The sequence below is a fragment of the Nyctereutes procyonoides genome, unplaced genomic scaffold, assembly GCF_905146905.1.
Source record: "Nyctereutes procyonoides isolate TBG_1078 unplaced genomic scaffold, NYPRO_anot_genome, whole genome shotgun sequence".
Classification (NCBI taxonomy): domain Eukaryota; kingdom Metazoa; phylum Chordata; class Mammalia; order Carnivora; family Canidae; genus Nyctereutes; species Nyctereutes procyonoides.
Window position 1 is genome coordinate 30,975,259 of NW_026575139.1, and position 26,556 is coordinate 31,001,814.

At 42.8% G+C, this 26,556-nt stretch overlaps 1 protein-coding gene across 1 annotated transcript in view; it reads right to left on the bottom strand.

Moving 5' to 3' along the window:
* The window catches only part of ARG2 (arginase 2), a 31,188-nt gene extending 15,323 nt beyond the window's left edge, over positions 1-15,865 (bottom strand). The window contains exons 1-2 of the mRNA XM_055304039.1: positions 15,687-15,865; positions 14,806-14,878 (exon numbers count right to left, since the gene is read on the bottom strand). Of these exons, the coding sequence (XP_055160014.1) occupies positions 14,806-14,878; positions 15,687-15,797 (184 nt within the window). The 5' untranslated portion in view covers positions 15,798-15,865. The remainder of the gene's footprint in view (positions 1-14,805; positions 14,879-15,686) is intronic.
* Positions 15,866-26,556: the final 10,691 nt, after the last annotated feature.

A 26,556-nucleotide genomic window follows, 5' to 3' on the forward strand; every position in this document is an offset into this window, starting at 1 on the left:
AAAATCTTTAAAAAAAAAAAAAAAAGGAAAAGGCCAGTTAACTGCAGGGCATCTGAAGTAAGAATTTCTCTTATCTCTGAAATGTGATTTGGGTAATAACCTTTGAAGAGACTATTACTTAAGGTAAACTCATTTGATTACCACTAAGAAAATGCAGATGTCTGCATTTTATTTAGTGCATTTCCCTGCCAGAGGCTGTACAACCTCCCGCATCAGGTGTCCTGGAGGCCTCTAAAAATCCGCTCTTTGCTTCTTAGATTCTGTCTCCAAAGTAAGTTTAGTGCATCAGGGCAAGAAATCCTGTCACACAAATAACTCATATTTGTTCCAGTTCACTTCTGGGTCTCTGAGAAGACTGCTTCAACCAGGGCTCTCAACATCTCCTTGCCCCTCACCCAGTTCTCCAACGCAATGTGAAACATGGCTGAGGAAGACCAGACCAGGCAGAGTGGCTCCAGAGGCTTGAGGATGGAAGGTGAGCCAGGTAGCCAGGCCAGTCATTTCAGACATGTCCATCTAACACATACCAGAGTTATCCTCAAGATCAAATAGTACAAACATGGTGTCAATAGATGCCTTTGCATGAATGTGATCCTTGAGTAAAAAAAAAAAAAAAAAAAAAAAAAGTCCTAATACAGAACTCAAAGATTTAGTTCAAGACCTGTAACTGAGGGATCCCTGGGTGGCTCAGCGGTTGAGCACCTCCCTTGGGCTCAGGGCATGATCCTGGAGTCCCGGGGTCGAGTCCCACATCAGGCTCCCTGAGTGGAACCTGCTTCTCCCTCCGCCTGTGTCTCTGCCTCTCTCTGTCTCTCATGAATAAATAAATAAAATCTTTAAAAGATCTTTAAAATCTTTAAAAGACCTGTAACTGAGAGGACTGGCAACACCATTTATAGTTTTCTTGCTACTTGGTTCTCCGGCTACATCGGCCCTTCTTTCCTAAGGAGGAAAGAGTATCCACTGTCTGAAGATAAGCTTAGTAATGTATGCTCTCTGAACCAAATTGACGTCAACCTGCAAAGTGCTTCTAGACCAAGATGAACCAGCTCAGGCTTTCTAAGATGGACTGTTAGCTGGTGGCACCCAAGCAGCCTGATTCCAGCACAGGCAGGGGTAGAGGGGAGGGGGTGCCTCTGGCTTCCCAAGTCACATAATCATCTACTCCATTCAGAACAAGATCGTTGAGCTATTGTTAACATGCTGACAAAACTTCAACTTGTTCGAATATAGAACCGAAGAGATAGTGACAATCCCTGGGGATGAAGTACTGCTCTTCAGAAAATGGGATCTTAAGTTCTTGATGCTCCACTTTGTTCCAGAAAGAATTTAAAGGGAGGCCTATCAGGCTGGTCAGGCTGGTGACTACAGCTTTGCCAGGTAACACTTCTGATGTACAGCTCCCTGCCCCAGACCCTGGGCTGGCATCCTGGTGAGTGTTCCCAAGGAACCGCAAACCAGAAAGACCGCATTCCATACCACTCTGGGCTGAAAGCAGAGTGCACACCAGATAGGTACAGGTCAAGTGCCACAATAGATGCAAAAGAGGAATCCTTGCCCTCTGGCCCCTAACGTCCTAGAAGAGTCAAACTCTCCAGCCAAGTTCGGTTTCCGAGCTTGTCCTATCTCACATGCTTGTTAGGAGTACTACATGAGATAACAAGGGAAAGCCTCCACACGCTAAGGATTACATATTAGTTTAATTGGATGAAGCATCTTTGTGGCTTTTCGCCCCACCCTACCCTTTTTCTTTTCCTTGAAACTGATGGTGTAACCTAAGACTTCCCAAAACCTGTTTGTAATAGGACTAGGTCATTTTGATAAAAATCAGGTTTTGGTAAGTAGCAGCAAACACACAAAGGCCCATGGATTGCTCATGGAAATGGCTCCAATAGAGTCCAGCTCTCACATACAGCTTGAATCTTCCACATCTCCTATAAAAGAATACAAAGGCAAGGCCAATTAATCCTGAAACACCAATTCTCTAAAGCCCTAACCACAATGCCACACCCTTCTGTGACTCAATTCTTGGGTCACACAGGAAGGAGTTTTCTACTTCTCCTATTCAGGGGTTCTGACCTGGGGGCCTGGGAGAGAAAAACAGGAAGATTTGGTCTTTCTTCTCCCAATCTGAACATTACCACACCTGTTATATTAACATATCCTCACTACCAAGAGTTTGATCATTAATAGGGAGGAACAAAAAACTTTATTCAAAGATTAAATTATTTAAACGAACCACAGTAATCCCTTAGCTTCCAGACCTCTGAACCATGCTTTGTTGGATATTAAAATAATGCCAACATCTCTCTAAAGTAACTAGAAGCCAGCCTTACTTGAAGCAGTCATCATTATTAGCAACTCAGGTCCTGATTCAGAAACAAATAGGTTTCATAAAAGGGCAACAACTAGCTATTATCATCTACTTTTACACTTAGCTTAAATAAATTCATGAACTGGTAGCCTAATATCTTGTAAGAGTTAAACAGTTTCACATATGACTATTACTATGAGTTATACATTCTCAAAAATCTGGAAATCAGCTGGCTTCTAAGGAGCAAATCATTTTGAGAGAGAAGAAATAGCGATCTGGGAAAATCCCACAGGTCATGATGAGAGTGAAGTTACAGGAACACTCATCAGGATGCTTATTCCTCTGTTCCTTCAGCAAAGGCCAACTGTGTGCCTGGTACTCTAGTAAGTCCTGGGGATATGGAGATGAGGTAGGGCTGCAGCTTTCAATGAGTGCACAGCCTGACAGGAAGACAGGCAGGGAAATCGAGGTGCAGTGCTTACCACTAGTGAAGGGAATGGGGAGGTGCTGACTCAGACCCAGGAAGAGCCAGGACTTATCAGATGGGGCAATATCTGAATCTTGAAGGTATTAACCAGGATAAAAGCAGAAAAGGGAAAAGCTTACCAAGCAGAAGAGGCACATAATACCTTCAGCCCTACAGAACAATTTGCAATTCCCCTGAGCCCAGGGCTCCTGGGAGGACTGTGAAGAGAGGGGGAGGAGCACATCCTAAGCTGTAGGGAGCTACTAAGGTTTTCATGTCAGGAAGTGACAAATCAAATCTGCGCTGCAGATCTAGTGCCCTTGGGGCCTGAGGAAAATGGTGGACTGGCCTCCACAAGGGGACTGAAAGATAAGGGCATAGGAGAGAAGCAACAGATTCCAGCAATACTTGGAGTGGGTGTGGAGACAAAGGCCTGCACACCAGCTTTCTGGCTCTGCTACCAGAGTTGAGAAAGATGCAAGGGAAGGGAGTGAAGATGAGAAGTTCAATTCTGGATAGATGGCCTTGACGTGTTAGAGACCATCTTGTTGAAAATACATGGAGGGGCGCCTGGGTGGCTCAGTGGGTCTCATCTGCCTTCAGCTCAGGTCATGATCTTAGGGTCCTGGATCAAGCCCCATATCGGGCTCCCTGCTCAGCAGGGAGTCTGCTTCTCCTTTTCCCTGTGCCCCAAACCCCTGCCCTGTGCTCTCTTGCCATCTCTCATAAATAAAATCTTTAAACAAATGTGGAAACCAGTAAATGGATCAATTCTAGGCAATGCTTAATAACAAATAACAGCCCTTCAGTAGAAATGTATATACTGCCACCACCTTTGCAGAACTGCAAGAGAAAAAAAAAAAAGCCTGAATCTGACCAAGGATCTATATCCAATTATCAATTTACAGGAAGTACAGAAGACAAAACAGGGTGCCTGAGTGGCTCAGTTGGTTAAGTGTCTGCCTTCAGCTCAGGTCATGATCCTGGGATCGAGGTCCAAATTGGGGTTCCCTGCTCAGCAGGGAGTCTGCTCTCTCCCCCCCCCCACTTGTGTTCTCGCTCTCTAATAAATAAAATCTTTAAAACACACACACACACACACACACATCATAGGACACCATGGAGATATAACCTGCAAAATTCAGAGATTATACAAATGACCTAGTTTCCTCCACAATTACATGGCAAGAAAAAAACACACAAAAACAAAGCAAGGAACCAGCAAGGATGTAAAAGATATCAATATAGAGCTCATTTGGATCCTGAGTAAAACAAACTGAAAAATAAGTGCAAAAAGCCTAAGTCAATTGAACAGTGTCAACATAAACTGGTGTAAGACAAAATAAAAAGACTGAATTTTCCCTGTTTAGAAAGGAAAAGACTTCTTGCTCCCTTCTGTTTGAGAATTCCCTTCTCTGTCCTTCTCAAATACATGTAAATACAACAAATAAACCTCTTGCCAATCTCCCACCCCAGGAATGTTTCCCTCAAGGACTAGAGATTAACAGACTAACTTCTATGGACACAGGGATGGGCAGCTTGCTCCATATTGCAAAACCTCCTATCTTAGAATATGAGAAGTTGGTTTCCCCTCTGGTGGTTGTTCAAATTTCTATGATAAAGTTAAGATGAGCTTTATCTGACAAAAGGTACCGTCAAGTCCTCTAACTGGAGGACTAGTTACTATTTATTATGATATACTATATACTATTTATTATCTTGAAAACACATAATGGGCTGTCCCTGCTTGGCTACTTAAAAGGACCAAACTGCTTTATTTTCACCATCTTTTAGTAGATTGCCTGATTTAATGCTTATTCAATAAATGGTTTTCTTTCTCTACTACTTTAGTGGAAAATTGCTCTCAATTGGGAGATTTTTTTTTTTTTAATTGTTATATTTCCCCAATCCTGGGCATTGGATATTAACTTCTTTTAGGTGTGATAATGGTACTGTGGTTAAATTTTAAAGAATTCTTTTTTTTTTTTTAAGCAAGCTCCAAGCCCAACGTGGAGCCCAAGGCAAGACTCAAACCCATGGCCCTGAGATCAAGACTTGAGCTTAGACCAAGAGTCAGACACTTGACTGAGCCACCCAGGCACCCCAAATTTTAAAGAATTCTTATATTTTGAATATTTAAATATTTGCAGACGAAACAATATGATATCTGTGATTTGCTTCAAAAAGTAGGGGCACCTGGGTGGCTCAGTTGGGAAGTGTCCAACTTTTGATTTTGGCTCAGGTCATAATCTCAGGGTCATGAGATGGGAGCCGTGGGTCAGGCCCTGTACTTAGCGGAGAGTCTGCTTTTCTTCCTCTCCCTCTGCCCCTCCCCTCCTGGTCATGTGTTCTCTCACTCTCTAAAATAAATCTTTAAAAAAAAAAAAAAGGCACAGAGTAGGGTGATTGCCATATATTGATAATTGACACCGGGTAACAGATACAACAAATTCACTCAGTCACGGTATCTACTTTTGTTATGTTTTAACACTTTCATAATAAAGTCAAAAAGAACAAAAAGCCACCTGGGATACAGGTTTGGAGCTGAGTGAGAAAACCAGTGTTGGAGATAAAGCTTTGGAGGCATCAGTATACAGGTGACAGGAAACCCACAGGGATGGAGAAAATGCCAGTGAGATAATATTAGAGCAAGAGGATCAAGGGCGGAACTGTGAGGAACACTAGCACGTAACAGGTGGGTAGCAGAAGATCTAGCCAAGGAATCTGAAGAGCTAAAACCAGTAGAGCATGGGGTCTGTTTCGATGAGGAAAGAGTGGCTGACAGCGATGAATAAGGTAAATGTGGCACTGCGAGAAAGTAGGAGGTCTAAGACCTCAGCAAAACCAGTTTCATTGCAGTGATGGCCCAGGATGTCAGAATATAGCAAGTTGCAGCCTGCCAGGGCAGTGGAGAAGCCAGGACGGTGGCTCTGAAGGGAAGCAACTAGACAACAGCTAGAAGGCTTCCTAAAGATAAGGGAGGATGGCAGGACTGTAAGATTTGCAATTAATTATTGAAGGAATGGGTTAGAAGTTGAGAAACCAGGGGAAGGAAGGGATAATTGCTAGAACAAGAAATTCAGAAGGCAGTAGAGATGGGATCTAGGGCACCGGGAGGTGGTGTGACCACTTGTTACCTGTCTAAGATCGGTTTCTTGCTTCTTCAGAGATAGCTGGGAGCATGACCTCTAAGAATGGAGACTAAACTCACCGTTTTCCCTTGTCCCTATGTGTGGCCATGTGACCCATCAGGGCCACAGGATAAGCAGAAGTGCCCTGCGACTTCTTGGGAACTTGCCTTGAGGGAAAGCACAAGTCCTCCCTTTGCTTGCTTCTGTCCATCTTGCAACCTGCTGCCAGGCACAAGGCCACACCGTCTGGGACCATGACATAGCAGCCTGGCCGGTACAACAGCAAGATAAGAATCTAGGTCTGAACTTTATTTTTTTTTCTAAGATTTATTTATTTATTTATTCATGATAGATCTAGAGAAAGAGAAAAGCAGAGACACAGAAGGAGGGAGAAGCAGGCTCCATGCCGGGAGCCTGATGCAGGACTTGATCCCGGGACTCCAGGACCCCACCCTGGGCCAAAGGCAGGCGCCAAATCGCTGAGCCACCCAGGGATTCCCCCTAGGTCTGAACTTTAAAACACACAGTGGCCAAACCAGCCCTGGACTTCTCTTAGATCCCTGTTATTTTGTGCTTTTGCCACATGCAGTTGTAGCTCCCTGATACAGGGAGGGCTGGATCCTTCATCCTCGGAGAGTGTGAAAGAGTCTTGGGTGATACAAACAACTGGGGGATGACAGGGAGAAGAGCTGGGCGGGAGAGCCAAGGCTGTGAGGATTACAGGGCGGGACCTGCAACAGCCGTCCCGGAAATGGGAGAGGCAAGGCCCTGGGGACACAGGACTTGGGAAGTAGGAGACCGTTCGCTTATGATGGTGCCACTCCAGCCGAAGGCCCCCACCTGGCATCAGTTGTATCGGGCAGGAAAGGAGATTCTCAACTACTACCGCTGACCGTGGGACCTGCACTAAGTTCCTCAAGGTCTTCAGGACATTTTTGGTTTGTTCATTCTCAGCTTTTATTTATAGAGCAAAACAATGTGCTAAAAAAGTTGAAGTTCTTTTTTTAAGTTGAAGTTTTTTTAAGCACATGGCGTTGTTATGTAAAGAAAAGCTACAACCTCATTTTTTAAAAAAAGATTAAAAAAAATAAAATAAAAATAAAAAAATAAAAAAGATTTTATTTATTTATTCACGAGAGACACACAGAGAGAGGCAGAGACATAGGCTGAGGGAGAAGCAGGCTCCACACAGGGAGCCCGACGTGGGACTCAATCCCGGGTCTCCAGGATCATGCCCTGGGCTGAAGGCAGCGCCAAACAGCTGAGCCTCCAGGACTGCCCTACAACCTCCTTCTTAATTCATATTATAATCTAACTTATTTAATTCTTATTTTAATTGTGGTAAAATACACACAAAAATAACCACTTTGGGAGCACCTGGGTGGCTCTATAAGTGTCTGCCTTCAGCTCAGATCATGATCCCAGGATCCTGGGATGGAGCCGGGCATCTGGCTCCCTGCTCAGTGGGGAGCCTGCTTCTCCCTCTGCTCTGTGTTCCTCCCCCTGCTTGCACTCTCTCTCAAGTGAATAAATAATCTTTAAAAAAAAAATAACTTTTATGTGGAATTAAGTACATTCACATAATTGTATAACCATAACTACCATCCACCTCCAGAATTCTTTTCATCTTGCAAAACTGAAATCCTGTACCCATTAAACAATAGTTCTTCATCCTCCCTTCCCCCAACCCCTGGCAATCACCATTCTGCTTTCTGTCCCTAGGATTTTTTTTTTAAAGAATTTATTATTCATGGGGGGGGGGGCGGGGCAAAGACACAGGCAGAGGGAGAAGCAGGCCCCATGCAGGGAGCCCGATGTGGGACTCGATCCCAGATCTCCAGGATCACACCCTGGGCTGAAGGTAGGCACTAAACCACTGAGCCACCCAGGGATCCCTGTCCCTAGGAATTTGATTACTCTAGGTCCCTCACAAGTGGAATTACAGTATCTGTCTTTTTGTGACTGGCTTATTTTCAGCATAATGTTCTCAAGATTCACCCAAAGCTGCAGCATATGTCAGAATTTTTCTTTTTTAAGGCTAATATTCTGTTGTGTGTTTGTATCATTTTGCTTATCCATCCATTCATTCATCAGTGAGCACTTGGGTTGCTTCCGCTTTTTGGTTATTGTGTATAATGCTATGAACGTGGGTGTTTTCTTCTAGGGACGCCTGGGTGGCTCAGGGGTTGAACCTCTGCCTTCGGATCAGGGCATAATCCCCAGACCCAGAATCAAGTCCTGCATTGGGGTCCCTGGGAGGAGACTGTTTCTCCCTCTACCTATGTCTCTGCTTCTTTCTGTGTCTCTCATGAATAAATCTTAAAAATCAATCAATCAATCAATCTCTTCTAGACCCTACTTTTAATTCTTTTGGGTATATGCCTGAACTGAAATTGCTGGATCATATGTAAACTATTTTTTATATTTTGAGGAACTGCCATATTGTTTTTGACAGCAGTTATATAATTTTACATTCCCACCAACAATGCACTAGGGTCCTAATATCTCCACATCCTCACCAAGTCTTGTTATTTTCTGGGAGATTTTTGGTCTTTCTTTCTTTCATTCTTTTTTTTTTTTTAACCAACCACCCTAATGAGTGTCATCATTTGTTTTTGACAAATTAAGAATGACATAGTAGTAAAAGCCTAGCACAATGTCCAGAACACAATCAATGAATCAAACAACTTTGAAATAAAAAGTGTAAATTAAATTCTTTGCGATTTTTTAAAAAAGATTTTATTTATTTATTCATGAGAGGCACACATAGAGAGAGAGGCAGAGACACAGGCAGAGGGAGAAGCAGGCTCTATGCAGAGAGCCTGACATGGGACTCGATCCCAGGTCTCCAGGACCACACCTGGTCTCAAGGCAGTGCTAAACCGCTGAGCCACCCGGGCTGCCCATCTTTGCAATCTTTATAAGAAGGAAAGATCAGTTATACTGAAATTTGCCAAATCCCAATAATGCCTTTAAGAGATTTACCTATCCTCAGGTACATCAGTGACATATGCTTTTGTTGTGGCATATTACTATGCAAACTACTAATTCTAGAACAACTTCATCACCTTTCAAAAAGAAACCAGCACCCATTGCCAGCCACTCCCCATTGCCTTCTCCCGACCAGTCCCTGAACTAATCTACTTTCTGTCTATGGATTTGCCTATTCTGGACATTTCATATAAATGGAATCATAGAATATGTAGCCTTTTGTGTCTTTCACTTGGTACAGTGCTTTCAAGTTTTATCCATGCTGTAGCATGAATTAGAAATTCATTTTTTATGGCTCAATAATATTCCACTTGCGTGGATAGATCATATTTTTTTTTATTAGATCTCCCATAAAAATCCAGACTTCTAGCTTTTCTTGAAAAATTGAAGAGAAGGCCCTCCCTTTCCCACATAGTAATCACTGGCTAGAGCTCAGTAATGGCATTTTGTCACCTGGATGTTCCTGGCACCTGTCTCTGGGTCTTACCATTCCCTCTGCCTAAGGTGCTCCCAGATATGCATCTCATTTCTTTCTTCACTTGCCAAACATTTGCTCACATGACCCCTCCTTGCTGAAGCCCCCACATCTACATATACAATCCTTGCTCTATCCCCAGTACTTGCTATACCCCATCCCTCGCTTTCATTTATTCTACAGTACTCTCACGTTACCACCTGACATACTGTAGGTTTTACTCAGGTCTGTTTCCAACCACCCTTCATTAGAATGAGAGCTCCAAGATAACAAGGATTTGTTTTGTTCACTATTGTATTTCCAATACCTAAACCTTAGCAGTGCTCAAATTTTTTGAATATAGAAATTAGTGGGAAAAGAAAAAAGAAATTAGTAAAAGAACTTGTTCTAGTTTTTTTAATTTTTATTTATTTTTTATTCTTTTTTGGCAGTCAACATGCTTTATTTCCTGGGGCCCAGTGTTCCAGTTTTTAGTGACTAAAAAGCTGCTCCTAGAAAAAATAAACCTGAAAGTGATGGGTTGTTTTGTTTTGCTTTTTAAGATTTTATTTATTCATTTGACAGAGAACATAAGCACAAGCAGGGTTCTGGGATTATGACCTGCATCCAGACTCCCAGCTCAGGGCAGGAAGCTTGCATCTACCTGTCTCTGACCCTCCCCCCGCCACTCCTGCTCTCTAATAATAAAATCTTTAAAAAAATAAAAAGCTTTGATGCATACTTTATATTACATTTTAAGTTCAATGAGATTTAGCAAATGTATAGTCTTGTAACCCTATTATGATATGTGCTTAAGGTCTAGAACATTGAAAATTATTTAAGTCACAGAAATAAATTAAAGTAGGTCTGTTTTACTACAGTCAGGCATGCCTAGAACTTTAAAATATCTTTAATTAAAACTTGAGGCTGGGCAGCCCGGGTGGCTCAGTGGTTTAGCGCTGCCTTCAGCCCAGGGTGTAATACTGGAGACCCAGGATCGAGTCCCATGTCAGGCTCCGTGCATGGAGCCTGCTTCTCCCTCTGCCTGTGTCTCTGCCCCTCTCTCTCTGTGTGTTTCTCATGAATAAATAAAAATCTTTAAAAAAAAAAAAAAAACACTCGAGGCTGTTTTCAGAAGTCACATTAAGGAACGTGATGGTTGAAAAATCAAAGCACCAGAAGAACAGAAAGCCACTAAAACCCACAGAGACTAAGATCTAGTCCTAAACTAAAGGCCAAAGTATATTAACTTATAAGAAGACTGTGTCAAGTACTAAGGAAATAGCAAATAAAAGAACAAGAATTTGGGGATCCCTGGGTGGCTCAGTGGTTTGGTGCTTGCCTTGGGCCCAGGGTATGGTCCTGGAGTCCCAGGATCGAGTACCACATCGGGCTCCCTGCATGGGGCCTGCTTCTCCCTCTGCCTATGTCTCTGCCTCTCAGTGTGTCTCTCATGAATAAATAAATAAAATCTTAAAAAAAAAGAAAAGAAAAGAGGGCCAACATCTGGGTTAAAGGCCACATTACCAGCAATAAGGCTTCAAAAGCCACACTGCAGGATGGTCCAGTAAAGATTCTATTGCTATCGCCTCCATTACTAGAGAAAGGTATTACATGCAGCTGGCATGGCTGACTCCATGACACTGGACAGAAGCCACTGCTGGCACTGTTACCACCCTGCCTATCACAGAATGAATTCTTTGCTGCCCTTTCTCAAATTTCAAGTCAGAGTTTAGGATGCATGCTTCTATTGGTGGAGCCTAGGTCAAGATCCCATAATTCTAGTTGCAATGAAAATAAGGCAGAATGTGGGTGAAGTCTAAAGAGGTAGATGAAGGTCAAATTACAGAGGTCCCATTGGCTGAAGTCTAGAACATATAGCAGTAGTAGTTGAAGGACAAATATCAAAATGTAAAACTACTGGGGCATCTTGGTGGCTCAGTAGTTGAGCATCTGCCTTTGGCTCAGGTTGTGACCCCAGGGTCCCTGGATCAAGTCCCACATCAGGCTTCTCCCTCTGCCTATGTCTCTGCTTCTCTGTGTCTCAAATAAATAAATAAATAAATAAATAAATAAATAAATAAAATCTTATTTAAAAAATGTAAAACTATAAAATGAAAGTGTATTACAAAAATGTATCTACTACAAGTCTGAGATTTCGTTAGTTATTATAGGTTCAGGCTGTTTTAATAGTATGAAACTTTAATGCTAACTTAAAGAAATACAAAATGAATAATATGGCAAATTAGCAAAGATAGTATATGAATGACAAGACTAAGAAGCATGGATGCATGCATAAGAAAGCCATGGAAAGACACAGCAAAGGAGAAGTGGTCTTAGAAAGCTCATTCTGGTGGCAGTGAAGATGTGAACCAAGAAAGGTAAGAATGGGATAAAAGATACCAATGGAAAGTTATAGTCAAGTGTAAGTGGGATAGAACTATAGCAGCACCATTATGGTGAAGGACTCTAATGGGTGACAGCATGAAACAGACAATGGGAAGACAGCAAGAGAAACAGATTTGAGGGAGAAGATAATGAATTTTGTTTTGAACAGGTGGAGTTTGAGACATCTGTGAGACAAAGTTGGAGGAACACTGGGGTCCAACATTTAAGGGTTGGGAAGAAGAGGAAGATCCCACAAGGGAGTCCAGGAAGGAATGTAGGGAAGAGACTCAAAAGAGTCTTTGCTAACAGTATTTCCAGAATAAAGTGGTCAGTTGTACAATAAAGAGGTCCAGCAAAATAAAGGTTGACAGATCAGTGGGCTTGCTCAAGGTAGTCTCGGTGGAACAGCAGGGTGGAAGCCAGGCTGAAGGATCACGATCATACAACTAAACTTTACAAATGCTAATATTCTCTACGAGTCACCAAAAGCAAGCACACACTCCTGAACTCACACATCAATCCATACCAAATGAACAATTTTCAGACCGCGGATGTTAAACTACCTCAGGCCCTCTATCAGTTCTTCCTGAAGCAGACCAGATTCTGGGGCTCAATCAAAGAGATTCCTATTCTGCCATCTGATGGCACACCAAATGGAACAGGAAGAGCAAACGTCTCTGGCCTCATTGAGAGGAACCAGAGTAGCTCTCATGTGGCTTCCGACTCCAGGACTCTGGGCCTGGTCACAGTGGCAGTTAATTTAGATAGTTGCTTCAGTGGCTGGCACCTCTTTTCAGGACCCCAGTTGAGTCAAATTACCTAATTACAATGATAAAGGCCTCAAACTGTTATTCTCTGTTTATAGCTATCTTCCCCCCCACCCCAACACTCCAAAACTTCTGAAGAAAAAAAGAGGCAAATGAGCATGGCTGTCAGCTACCCAGAATCAAAGCAGAGCCACTGCCTCTTCATCTCTCCCAGGCTCTCTGCACATACTCAAATAAGGGGTTACCTGAGAGAGGAACCACCGAGTGTCCTGACTAAACTCAGGGAAAAACCAAATCCAGACACTAAGTCAAATCCATTCATTCAAGAAACTGGAAGTTTGACCAATTCCATGGCAACATCAGCAGCCTGTGACATCAGAGCTGAAGGCAAGGAACAAAGGCATTTGTGAAAGTTACCTTTCCGTGGGTCTTCTCTCCCTTGAAATTTGACCCATGCTGCTTATTTGGAAGTGCCTAGTACTTTAGTACTGTTTCACAATAGAGCAATTGAAACTTCTCTTGGTACTTTTCTCCAACATATTTTTGGAGATTAGCCAAAACCACATGCCGCAAATCTGCTGAGTGCCACAATCTTATTAATATGCAATGAGATTCTATTTTGGGCTGCTGGTGATACTGGCCTACCAGTGAGCTACAGGGTAAGGATATAAATTCTAAAACTACAAATATCTGAAAAAATTAAAGAGAAGACCAAATAAACTGCAGCTTCCCCATCACTTTAGGTTGAGAGTTTATAGAGGAGGTATTTGAGGGAGTAGTATTTAAAGGGAGAAAGGGTTGGAGTGGAAAAATACTGCGAGCTAGGACAGGAAAGGTCTACAAAGCATGAGTAAGGGAAGCTGCCACAAAGGTGTCCCTCCCCCTCATTCAGCAGCCTCAGCTGAATCTTATAAACGTGTCCTGTATAAGAGGCTGAAATTGAGTATCGAGCAGGCAATTCAAGCAAGGCCAGGCCCAGTTCATCAGATGGACTGCAGAGCTTTATCCAGTATTAAGAAATAGTGATTACCAGAGATTGTCGTCTTCCGATGTAAAATGATGCCTTTTAAAAAGGCTGAATGCATACCGCTGACTTAAAGGGACAGTATCCTCAATTATACGCAGGAACAGAAACTTCTTCCCATTAGGTAACTGATGACACAATAAAACTAAATTTTCATTTATCTTTCATCTCTGGTGGTGAATCTGGAGAGTTATTAAAATGATTAAGAGACCCTACTGTCATTATTTAACAGAGAAAAGTTTTAAATATTCAACCATAGACACCATACCTAGATGTAGCCAGAGGTATAAGACGTATACCTCACTCAAGGTGGCTTTGGTGACTTCATTATTCCTGAGTTTTAGGAGGAAATGATCCACCTCTGGAATGGACTCAGTGATCAGCAGAGGAGATTTCAAAGCAAGAGTGGGGAGGGAATTTGTAATTCACCTACATTCCCCATTGCTATCTCCAGGACCTACAGCTCCCTGCCTTTTGCGCTTACACCTTCAGAAAAGATCTGTGAATTGTCCTAATATGAATGGAGGAAATGGCTTTAAACACCAGCTAGAAACATTAAGGTCAAATAAATAACCTGAATCAATAACAGTTGGAATTTGGTGCCCTCTTACCAAAAGAAGGGTTCCCTATTACCATATGCATGGCATTTATCTTTGGGTCAGGTTCTGTAGGTTTAGACAAGAATGAAACTTTACTGCAGTTCACTGGGGCGCTTGTGAAAATGCACACGTCTAAGTCTCACCACAGAGCCAATAAACCAGACTATTTCATGGAGGAGCCTAGGAACCTGTTTTTAACAAGTAATCCAAGTGATTTTCATAATCAGAGAAGTTTGAGAAACTGATCTAAGGCTCTGACTACAGTAATATAGAGTTATTCATCCTAAGGAGGAAAGGAAGGATATGAACAGAGGAAACTAGCTAGACTGATGAATCAGAAGCCCTTCCTGAGTTCAGAGAGCTAGAATTTGAGAGAGAAAGGCTGATGGAGCAGTTAGAGTTGGAGCTAGCTAGCATTCTTCACACTGCTTTGCAGTCACTAAGCTTGCTCCAGCTGCGGCCTCACTCCACCTCCTTGCCTTCCACAGTTACTCTATAGGCAACAAGACTTTGCCTGAAGACTCTCAGATCTTAAACAGCAGATGGAATCCAAAGGAGGATGAGAGGCTTCCCAAGTACAAACAGAGAGTGTGCAGTCCCTGGATAGGAGATGAGACTCTGAACTGGTCTGTAAACGGCTATCACAGACATCTGAAAATCCAACCACTTACCCAAATTGGAGAGTCTTTTCATCAAGCCAGCTTCTCTTATAGCAGCAGGACCATATTCCACACCCTTTCTTTTCTGTCACATAAATTACACGGTTAGATGTGAGGGAAGAGGGTTAAAAACAAGACCACTTTATTTCACAAAAATACAGAAATCTGCTATTCTGTACCTAGTTCCCAAACAGATCCTTCTGGAAACCTGTGACAGCAAGCATCAGCCTTTCCTTTTATTATTTTCACCTGAGGTCGGTTCATTTCAAACACTCGCAGGAAGAAAGCCCGAAAAACAGCAATTACTGGGACCAAACCAACCTCCAAGCCCGTGGCTGTGGGATGCACAAATGGAAGCCGAGACGGGGGAGGGGCTGAGCCAGGTCTGGACCTAGAGAGCCCGGGCTCCCCGCGCAGGCAGCTCTGCACGGCTGCAGGTTGCATCCATTGAAGAGAACAAAACAGCCGCTCCCATCCTCCCGCCGCTGGAGACGGCAGCGCCGATGTCCCCGCCAATGCATGGTTTCTAAGAATGGACCCCGAAGCCTTCAATCTTCGGTCGCTCTCTGTGACCTCTTCTCTCTCGACTTTGCACCAGGCACTCGGGCTGGCTGCTGCCCCTCCAGCCCCTCCCTGAGATCCCGTCCCCCCTTCTCCCCCAGCACCCCAGGCGGGACCCACCACTTCCTCCCTCCTCGGGGGAGGCCGCCTGCCCGCCGCGCGAGTACCATGCCCTCCTCCTCCTTCCACACCTGCCAGGGAAAACCCCACGTGCTCTCCCGGAGCCCAACTGTGGGAACTCACCACCTCATCCCCCTCTCCTCCTCCGCGTCCGTCACCCCACCCCCGCTTCCCCCAGGTTCTACCCCACGGTGCCAGGTCCAGGTTCCCACCTGTCCCTGCGAGAACGGGGCCCCGATCACAGCCACCGAGTGAACGGACTTCTTCAGGACGGCGTGCGCTCGCGTCCGCAGGAGACGCGAGAGGCTGCTCCCCAGCGACATGACCGGCAGCGCGGGAGCGAGCAGAGCAAGGAGCGGCTCGGCGCGGCCCGGCGCCTCGCTCACCTACCCCGGCGCCCGCGGCTCCGCCCCGCCCCGCGACGTCACCGCCCGGCCCCGCCCCCGGCCCCCGGCCCCCAACCGGCCCCCGACACACCTTCCCGCAGACCCCGCCCACCGCTCCTGGCGTGGACACGCCCTCGCTGACGTCACCCCGCCCCAGCCCGAGCTCTCCCTCCGCGGGCGAGCCCTGCCGCCGACGCCGCGAGGCTAGGGTGGTGTCTGGCCAATAAGGGCGCGGTCGCCGACAGGTGTGTCCGGTCACGGGGAGCGAGCCGCGCAGGTGGAGTTAGCGCATCCGGCGGAACGCGGGAGCCAGCTCGCAGCCCTGCAGATCGCGACTCTCCTCCTACAGGTGCACGCCCGGCGGACGCCAGCCCTAGGGGCTGCCCGGCTGGGTCTGCGCCGCTGCCAGCCCCCTCAGTGCCTGCCGAGGCGAAGCCCCGTCCGCCTGCTCTATTCCATCAGAACTGTGGGTGCAGAGAACACGCTCATCCATCTTTGGGCCTTGAAGGCTAGGAGATCAAACAAGAGCTCCCCGGGCTGGGCATGTTAGGATCTTACGAAACAATCACCTTCCAGGTGTTTTCACTTCTCTACCTGAACAACGGGAGCACTGGTTATTAAAAACCAAACTTAGCAACATATCTGGACTATTCTTAAAATTTGGGGAGATTGAAGAGCTGAAAGTAACTACTTAAAGTTTTTATAATAATATTTTGATAATAATAATTAAATCTCCAAGAACGTTTAGCCCTCTAACAGTTCCATAAATGTGGGGGCAGCTTGGGTGGCTCGGCGGTTTAGCGCCACCTTCAGCCCAAGGCGTGGTCCTGGGGACCTGGGATCGAGTCCCACATCGGGCCTGCTTCTCCCTCTGCCTGCGTCTCTGTTTCTCATGAATAAGTAAAATCTAAGAAACAAACAAACAAAAAACCCATAAATCTGGGACTATTTTAAAGAGGAGGAAACAAGATGAGAGAATATAACTTTCCCAAAGTCACATAGCCTGTAAGTGACAGAGTTGTGTGTCTCCAGACTCCCAAGTTCTTATCCATGGTGGGCTTGTAGGAATTTGGATGTTAGTCATACCAAGACACATTTTTACCTAAACAACAGAAAATTATCTCACCTGATGCCAACTTACATGCTGCTCTCCAAAATATTTCAGAGGTCTCCATGGCAACATCACAACTCCAAGGAGCTTTAGTATCCTAAGGCAGTTTATTTTTAGAGGATAAATTTTATACCTGTCTCCCCCTGCTGTTTTAACAAAGACATGTCCTGAAGCTTTAGCAAAATAAGAATATTACTGTAAGGCAGTAGTTCTAAAAGTGTGGTCCTCCCGCTAGCACCATCAGCCTTTGCATACTCGTCAAATGGAAGTCACTGACTCAGTAACTCTGAGAGCGGAGCACCAGCAACCTAATTTTTTTTTTTTAATTTATGATAGTCACGCACACACAGAGAGAGAGGCAGAGACACAGGCAGAGGGAGAAGCAGGCTCCATGCACCCGGAGCCTGATGTGGGATTCGATCCCGGGTCTCCAGGATCGCGCCCTGGGCCAAAGGCAGGCGCTAAACCGCTGCGCAACCCAGGGATCCCAGCAACCTAAATTTTAACAATGTCTCCAGGGTCAGAGCTGTAGGGAGTGGTACGGGTGTGGCCAGGGATTCACGGTCACTGATACTCACACTTGTTCAGATCCTTGGGATTAACTTGGTACCTTTTTCCTATCACCACATCCAATTTTTTCCCCTTGACTGTTATCTGACATTGATTCAGGCTCTCCTGGACTACTGCAAAACCTGTTTCTTAAATAAAAAAATAAATAAATAAACTGTTTCTTGAGCACCTACTGTGGGTCACCAGACTGACCTTTCTAAAGTACTACATTAATCCTGCAGGCATTTCAGTGGCTTTCCATTACCTATAGTTTAGTTAGAAATGAATTACCAGCTCCACATTATTAGGGTCCAAGAAGGGGACAGATTGTTATATTACTATTATCCTTTAAAATTCTAATTATTATTACATTTATATGTGGGAGATATTTTAGAATTCATTATTAAAACCCTGAAAAACAAGTGGTCTGCTTTTATTTTCAAAATAGGCATTTATGGGACGTCTGGGTGGCTCAGCAGTTGAGCAGCTGCCTTTGGCTCAGGGCGTGATCCTGGGGTCTGGGATTGAGTCCTGCATTGGGCTCCTTGTGGGGAGCCTGCTACTCCCTCTGCCTGTGTCTCTGCCTCTCTCTCTCTCTCTCTCTCTCATGAATAAATAAAATCTTTTTTTAAAAAGTCATTTATTTTCTTTTTTAAAGTCACTTATTTTCAAAATAAGTTATTAAAGATAATATTCTAAAGTTATAAAAGTCATAGAAAAATGAGTTTAAGTTTTAGAAATTTACTTTAAAATTTATGTTCTGCACCTGGATGGCTCAGCAGTTGTCTGCCTTTGGCTCAGGTGGTGATCCCGGGGTTCCAGGATCGAGTCCCACGTCGGGCTCCCTGCGAGGAGCCTGCTTCTCCCTCTGCATCTATCTCTCACGTCGGGCTCCCTGCGAGGAGCCTGCTTCTCCCTCTGCATCTATCTCTGCCTCTCTCTCTGTCTCTCATGAATAAATGAAATCTTTTATAAATAAATAAATAAAACTTATGTTCTGCTATAGCATAAGTCTAGACCCTTCCTCAGATCCAAAACAAGTTGTTTTGCTTCTCTTCTTCCTTTATTGAAGGACCTAGATATTCAACCTCTTTAATTCAGTGGCTGCCAACACACACTCTATCCTTGATAGGTTGCTGGCAGTGTATATGTACTTGGGGAGTGGGGTGGGGGAGCCAACAGAGTAGGTAAGACCTGATCAAGGTGTTTGCCAATTTCTATGGTGCATATGCCCCCAAGCACCATTGTGATGTCACTGATCATGGAGCTGGGAAAAGGTGCTCATCATATAGTATTTCCATCATGAAATGGAATATAATGATATGATCAATATATATAACCTCAAATAATAGCAAGATATGGTAAAATAATTAGGCAATGACAAGTTTTGAATGTATATTATCTTTGTTTTTAATACAATTTACTTGTAAGTGTATATAATTTTATTTCTAATAATGACAGTATTTAACAACTGGCTGAAAATACTCTTGAAAATTTATTTTTTTAAAAGATTTTATTTATTCATGAGACAGAGAGAGAGAGGCAGAGACACAGGCAGAAGGAGAAATAGGCTCTATGGAGGAAGCCCGACATGGGACTCAATCCTGGGTCTCCAGGATCACACCCTCGGCTGAAGGCCGAACCGCCTGAGCCACCCAGGCTGCCCTACTCTTGAAAATTTAATGATAGGTCTTGCAGGTAGCAAGCATACCACCAGTATGTCACCAGCATACCACTGTTTACTGAAAATCCAAGGGAACTCGAAAAGACTGAACTAGAAATTCTCAAGGGCCAGGATCATAACTCTTTCTACTCATCATTTTATCCCTTCCTGAATACAGTGCTTGGTACAAAACAGGAGCTTGGCAAGTAATAAACCTTCCAGATTTTTATGAAATCCTTACTCATGAGCCTTGATCTATGGCTCTGATGTAGGATGGAAGTCTCCAAAGATTTCTTTCTGGACTTCTACGTTTACATCCTAAAGAACTGAGCTCACCAACCACACCTTTAGACTCTAAAATTTGTAGTCTTTTATTTAAAAAAATTATTTGTTAATCTATTGCCAATACTTACTGAGCAGTTAGTGTGTGCAAAGCACTGTTCTATGTGCTGTTCATAGAGATGAAGACAGATGATAGCTCATCGCTCCCAGTGCTTACACTCTAGTGGGGAAAACAGTCAAGTAATTAAATAATTTCAGATAGTAGTAAATCCTATGGAGAAAATAAAGCAGGGATATGGGACATGAGGTGCTGTTTTAGAAAGGAGTACCAGGAAGACCTCTCCAAACTAACCTTTGAGACAGAAACCTGAATGATGAGAAAGAGCTGGTCATAACAAGTTCTGGGAGTAGAGCCTTCTAGGGTTACAGGAACAGCAAGACCCAAAGCCATAAAGTTGAAATATGCTTGTGGGTCAGAAGAACAAGAATGCCTGTGTAGCCCAAATGGGGGTTTAGTTAATTGAATCAGATTGTTAGACTGTGGGGACAGATCTCAAGAGGCAGAATTGAAGAGCATGAACTTTAGAGGAAGATTTTTTTTTTTTTTACACAAAGGCAGAGGGTTAAATGTTCTGAATCTGTGCTAAGGAGTTGGGAAAATTCAGTCTCTTCTTTCTTGTTTTGCTTTTCTATCCCAGGTCTGGGAGAATTAACATAATAACCCTAGGATACTGTTAAGGTAAGGAAGCAGAGGATGAGTTCTATAGAGGGTAAAATAGTCTGTTTAGCATGCAGTAGAGACTCCAGGTTTCAGTAGGAAGGCTGGATAGAGGGGAATAAAGGAAGGGAATAACTAAGGGACTGATTTCATTGCCTGTCCAACCCACAGTCTGGTCTGGAGGCAGCCACCTGAGCTCCTTACATACTCACCACCCCCACCACCACCACAAACAGAGGGATTTTCATTACGAGCCTTGATCAGTGATAGGGACGTGAAAGCAGAAATATGATTGCCATCAACGTATAAATGAAACTTAGGTATGAAACCTCTTTCAGCATCAGTGGAGGCTGAGGCTACAAGGATGTCTGAACACTTTTTTCTTTGCTGAGGCTCCAAGCTGAAAACAAGTCTTAAGCCCTCTGTACCTGAATGTTGTTATTTGGGATGTTTTATAACCAAACTGACATGAATTCTCTCCTTGGTGAGTCACAGATAGAGACTACACTAGGTGGAGTTGTCACACAAAGGAAACTTTATTTGCAACAAAATAAGGAGATCATGGGGAATGACTTCCAAACTGGGAACTCCCAAGTCGGGATGAGTGGTTTCTTTGATTTGGGGTTAGGATGAATGTTCAGAAAGTGGAGCTTTGTCATTGGGCCTAAGATTGTACAGGTATTCTGTGTTAATGAAACTGGTGCTCCTCCGTGGGCAGAGACTTTAACATTATAATGAGGTAGAGGTAACTGTCAGACACTCCGTGGTCCATCTGCTCTGGTGTGAGTCAGTGGTCAGTCTCAAACTGGTGGGTCTGTGGAGCTCTTCCTGTTGTTTGCCTCTAAAAGATAAAGTTAACATTCTTGTGGTTCCTATGAAAAAGGTGGGTGTCAAGAAGAAGGAGGAGGAGAAGGAAAAGTGGAGGAAGAGGAAGAAGATGATGAAGAGGAAGAGGAAGGAGAAAGAGGAAGGAGAAGAAGAGGAATAGGAAGAAGAAGGAAGGGCAGCCCCGGTGGCCCAGTGGTTTAGCACCATCTTCAGTCCAGGGTGTGATCCTGGAGACCTGGGATCGAGTCCCACATCAGGCTCCCTGCATGGAGCCTGCTTCTCCCTCTGCCTCTGTCTCTGCCTCTCTCTCTCATGAATAAATAAAATCTTTTTTTAAAAAAAAAAGGAAGAAGAAGGAAAAGTGGAGGAAGAAGAGGAAGAAGAAGGGTGTTTGTAGGGGTCTTGCTGGCGACAGTTTAACCTCTTAACCCTATGAGGTATGGTTTCATTTTCTCCCCTCTCCCTATCTCTTTTCCTTCACTTAATTTCTTCTCATCGTTCAGGTTTCAGTGTCAAAGTCCCTTCTCTGAAGAAGTCTTTCCAGACCTCCAAAGTTGAATTAGACATAATCATAGAATTTGCTAAGGTTAATGAATACTATATGCTAGGTATGATACCCACTCACACTTCACAATTGTTATTTAATCCCCACCACAAGGCACTGAGATAGGCAAACTATCATCTCCATTTCATATATGGGAAGCAAGGCTTGCAAAGGCTAACAAATTTACCAGAGTTCACACAGTAATTGACCAAAAGCAGCATCCCAAACTGAGACAGATCAAGGGTATTAAATACCCCTGCATGGTTTACTTAATCCTCTGAATTATAATTGTATATTTAACTATCTCTTTCTCCTTGAGAGCAGCTCCTTTGAGAGCAGGAATGGTGTCTTACCTACTCACTGTCATTTCACACGGTGCCTAACATGAGAAGTGTTCGATAAATTTTTATTCAATGACTAGATATTAAATGGCATATGAAAGTGTTTTTTAAAAAAGATTTACTTATTTGAGAGAAAGTGCTCACATATGAAGGGAAGGACAGAGGAAGAGAATCTTCAAGCAGACTCCCTGCTGAGTGCAGAGCAGGGGTCCATGAAGGCTCTATTTCATGACCCTGAGATCATGACCTGAGTGGAAAGCATGAGTCTGAGCCACTCAGGTGCCCCTGACAGTGCCTTTTAAAATAAGTCATACCTCTTTATGTTATGAAAGTTCTGATGATGGAATTACCACTCTTATATGGCCCACAGAAGATTTTATGGAATTAGCATTTGAGTTGAGCCTTAAGGATTTTCCAGGAGGAATCTGTAGGGTGTTTAGGGAATGGTGAAAATACCGTCAGCTAACAGGCATGAACTTGAGTGATGGATGTAGAGGGAGAGAGTCAATAAATATTTGAGAGCCCATTTGTCAGGCAATGTTCTATGAGCTAGTGATAGAGTGATAAGTTGAGTCCAACTGTCTCCTGGGGAGAGAGCACCTATAGGTACTATTATGTGTGAAAAACAAAACAAGGTAATGTGGTAGAGGTATGTATGAGAACTGCATTAACTAGTGCAGTCAGGGGAATGAGAGAACTGAAAGTACTGTGCAGGTGCAGTAAATAGTACTTAGCTATAGATTAGGGAGGGAACCAGAAAAGGGAGACATGTAAAGCCTAAATGAAGAGGAAAATTATGGTACTGGAGTAATAATTCTGAAGGATTAATAACCATTAAAGTAGTATGAAAATTACTTGAAACAGAAAATACCTGATCAGCACCCAAAGAAATAAATAATAAAGCAAGAAACATAAGGAGAGCCTCCTGAATATACAGCTGCCACGGTACTCCATCCTTCACCCCACCGAGGGAGTTTCCTGATTGGGAAAGACAGTCATAAAAAGTGTGAACTCAGCTGCTCAGCAGCTTCAAAAAGCCCAACAGAACTTCTCACACTTTAAAAAAAAAGATTTTATTTATTTATTCATGAGCGACACAGAGAGAGACAGAGACAGAGGGAGAAGCAGGCTCCTTGCGGGGAGCCCCATGTGGGACTCAATCTTGGGACTCCAAGATCATACCCTAGGCCAAAGGCAAGGGCTAAACCGCTGAGCCCCCCAGGCTGCCCAACTTCTCACACTTTTAAGTATGAAGTCTTAATCCCCCTTGTCTTAGATGTTGGTTATAGCTTTATCTCTGGCTAACCAGTAACTCAATACTGAACAGCTCTCCTTTTTCCAGTTAATACATCTATTGTCAGGTAATTTCCAGGTAATTCACGTTCAACCATGTGAATCTGAGAGGAAAAGATTTCCTCTCAATAGTTCTCAACCCTGGCAGCTGTTAAAAATAATCTAGGCAGCTTCCAAAAAATGCCATTGTTCATAACCTCCCTGCTCCCTACCCATTCTTACTCAATTACCAATTATTACCAAGTAACCAAGTTTTTTTTTTTTTTAAGATTTTATTTATTCATGAGAGACACACAAAGAGAGGCAGAGACATAGGCGGAGGGAGAATCAGGCTCACCTCAGGGAACCCAATGCGGGACTCCATCCCAGACCTCTGGAATCACACCCTGAGCCAAAGGCAGACAACCACTGAGCCACTCAGGTTCCCCCACAAGTAACCAAGTTCTTAAGAACTCTTCAGATGTTCCTAAGAGGTCAGGGCAGAGAATCCAGTATTAAGTGTTATATCTTTCAAGTTTTCAGTGTGTCTCAAGTTTTAATGTACAAGCAAATCACCTGAAGATCTTGTTAAAACTCAGATTCTGATACTGTAGGTCTGGGGTGAGACCCAAGAATCTGCATTTCGAATGAGCTCCTAGGTGATGCCAATGCTCCTGGTCTTCCTACCACACTTTGAATAGCAAGTTTTTTTTCAACCAAGGTCTGTTCACCTTTCAAGTTTTCAGAAACATTTTTACCTAAGGGTAACTTATTACCAAGGCCTCACAGTTGTGGCTTAATCAAAATCACTTAAGTCGTGACTATTGGCCACATGAAATTGAGTTGAGTGTAATGATCTAATTGAACCTGTTTGTCAAACCTATGTCCAATAAGCTAGATCATTTTTTTTGTTTTAAACAAGTTTGGTTAATTCCACTTAAAAAAGTTTTAGTGTACAACGGCATAAGTTATCTTGATATTACAAGAGGAGAGAAACCTTCAATATAAAAGCCAGGTGTGTTCCTTGACTTAAATTGAAAGTATTAAGCTTTGGGATGCCTGGGTGGCTCAGCGGTTGAGCATCTGCCTTTGGCCCAGGGCATGATTCTGGGATCCGCGATGGAGTCCCACATCCGGCTCCTTGCAGCCTGCTTCTCCCTCTGCCTATGTCTCTGCCTCTCTCTCTCTGTGTGTCTCTCATGAGTAAATAAATAAAATCTTAAAAAAAAAAAAGAAAATATTAAGCTTTATATCCTAGAATGCTACAAGATGGGGATATGACTCTATGAAAAATAAAACAAATTCTACTTTCTGCTATGACAGTTTTAATAGGTTTCTTTCTATTTCTATGTGTCTATTTTCCTTTCTTTCCTACTTGTCTATTTTTTCCACTGAAATAATTCTTCCTTATTTGAAATAATTACTAGCCATTTTCACCAGAAAGGAAAACAACAGCGTAATACTAAATAAGTAATAGCAGGTTAACATGATGGAATACTATGTAACTATTTTAAATGGTATTTATTTTAAAAATCTGTAGAAATATGGAAAATGTTTGGCACACCTGGGTGGCCTAGTCGCTTAAAGCACTAGACTCTAGGTTTCTGCTCAGGTCATGATCTCAGGGTCATAGAACCCTTGTTGGGTTCTCCATTCAGTGTGGAGTTTGCTTGTCCCTCTCCCTCTGTCCTCCTCCTACTCACTCTCTCTCTCAAATAAATAATTAATAATAAAAATCCTTAAAAAAACGAAATATGGAAAATGTTTGCCAAACATTAATTTTTAATTACTGTTGAATTACTTAAACAAGGAGGCCATTAGAGTATTTCTAATAGTTTAGCTGCCCACATAAGCAAACCAAAACCTAAGCCTGTAAATGTCACAAGATTAAGAAATCTAAATCTAAGCACAACCAATCATAGTCAACAAAGCTTTCCCAAATCAGGCAATCTTAAATTGTAGGCAATCATATAATTTCCTTGTTTTGCTTCCACCTCTTCTCTATAAAAGTCTTTCCCCTACCTCCCATCAGGTGGAGAGTTCGTAACTACTTCTGGTTTGGCATTGCCCTATTCAAATAGATTTTTGCTCAAACTTAAAATTTTTTTTTTAACATGGGTCTTAAACTCACAACCCTGAGATTAAGACCTGAGCTAAGACTCATGCTTCACTAACTGAGCTATCCAAGGGCTCCAAACTTAACATGCTTAATATATCTTAGTTTAGATTTTATTTTTATTTTTTTAAGATTTATTTTTATTTATTTATGATAGACATAGAGAGAGATAGAGGCAGAGACACAGGCAGAGGGATAAGCAGGCTTCATGCCAGGAGCCCGACGCGGGACTCGATCCCGGGACTCCAGGATCGAGCCCTGGGCCAAAGGCAGGTGTGAAACTGCTAAGCCACCCAGGAATCCCCTTAGTTTAGATTCAAAAAAAATTTTTTTTTTAGTTTTGATTTTAATTTTACAAAATGGTGCATACACTATGACTGCAATAATTTTTAAAAGTGTAATAACCAAAAGATGGGATAAGAGAGTGACATGTAAGACTGAAAGGTTTTTAGGATTGTCTGTAATATTTTTCTCTCATTTAAAAGTTTTCTTTATTACATCGTCTTCAATAAAAACATTAAAACAAGAGGACTTAAATGCTTGGGAAATGAAGATATATTTGTTTAGGTGGCAGGATTATGGATGTATTTTCTTTTATATAATTTCAGTTTGATTTTGGGAAAATAAAGAACATATTGAAAATGGACAGATAATAAAATTTTAAAAATACATGTTACTTACAAGAGTATCAAAAATATTAAACACATAAGTGTACAAATAAGTGTAATGGAAGATGTATAAGAAAACCACAATAATTGCTGAGAAAAATTAGAGAAGAACTAAATAAATGGAGAAACATACCAGGTCTATGGGCTGGAAAACTCAACATAGCTAAGATGTCAATTCTCCCTAAATTGATTGATAGATTCAATGCAACCCAAGGAGAATTTTTGGTGAAAATACAAAGAACCTAGACCAGCCAACACAATCTTGAAGGAAAAGATCAAAATTAAAAGACAACATTATGAGAAATCAGAACCTACTATAAAGCTATAGTAATTGAGACAGGTTGATATTGACACAAAGAAAGACAAAATAGAAAAACAGACCATGATAGAATTTGGAAACAGACTGACACAAATGCAGTCACTTGATTTACAACAAAGGTACCGAAAGATGGTCTTTTCGACAAATCTATTGGGGAAGAAAAAAGAACCTTGACCCTTACCTCCTATCAAACAAAAATTAATTCAAAATGGATCATAAGCCTAAATGTGAAAGGTAAAACAATAAATCTTTTAGGAAACAAAGGAATAGAATATTTTCATAACT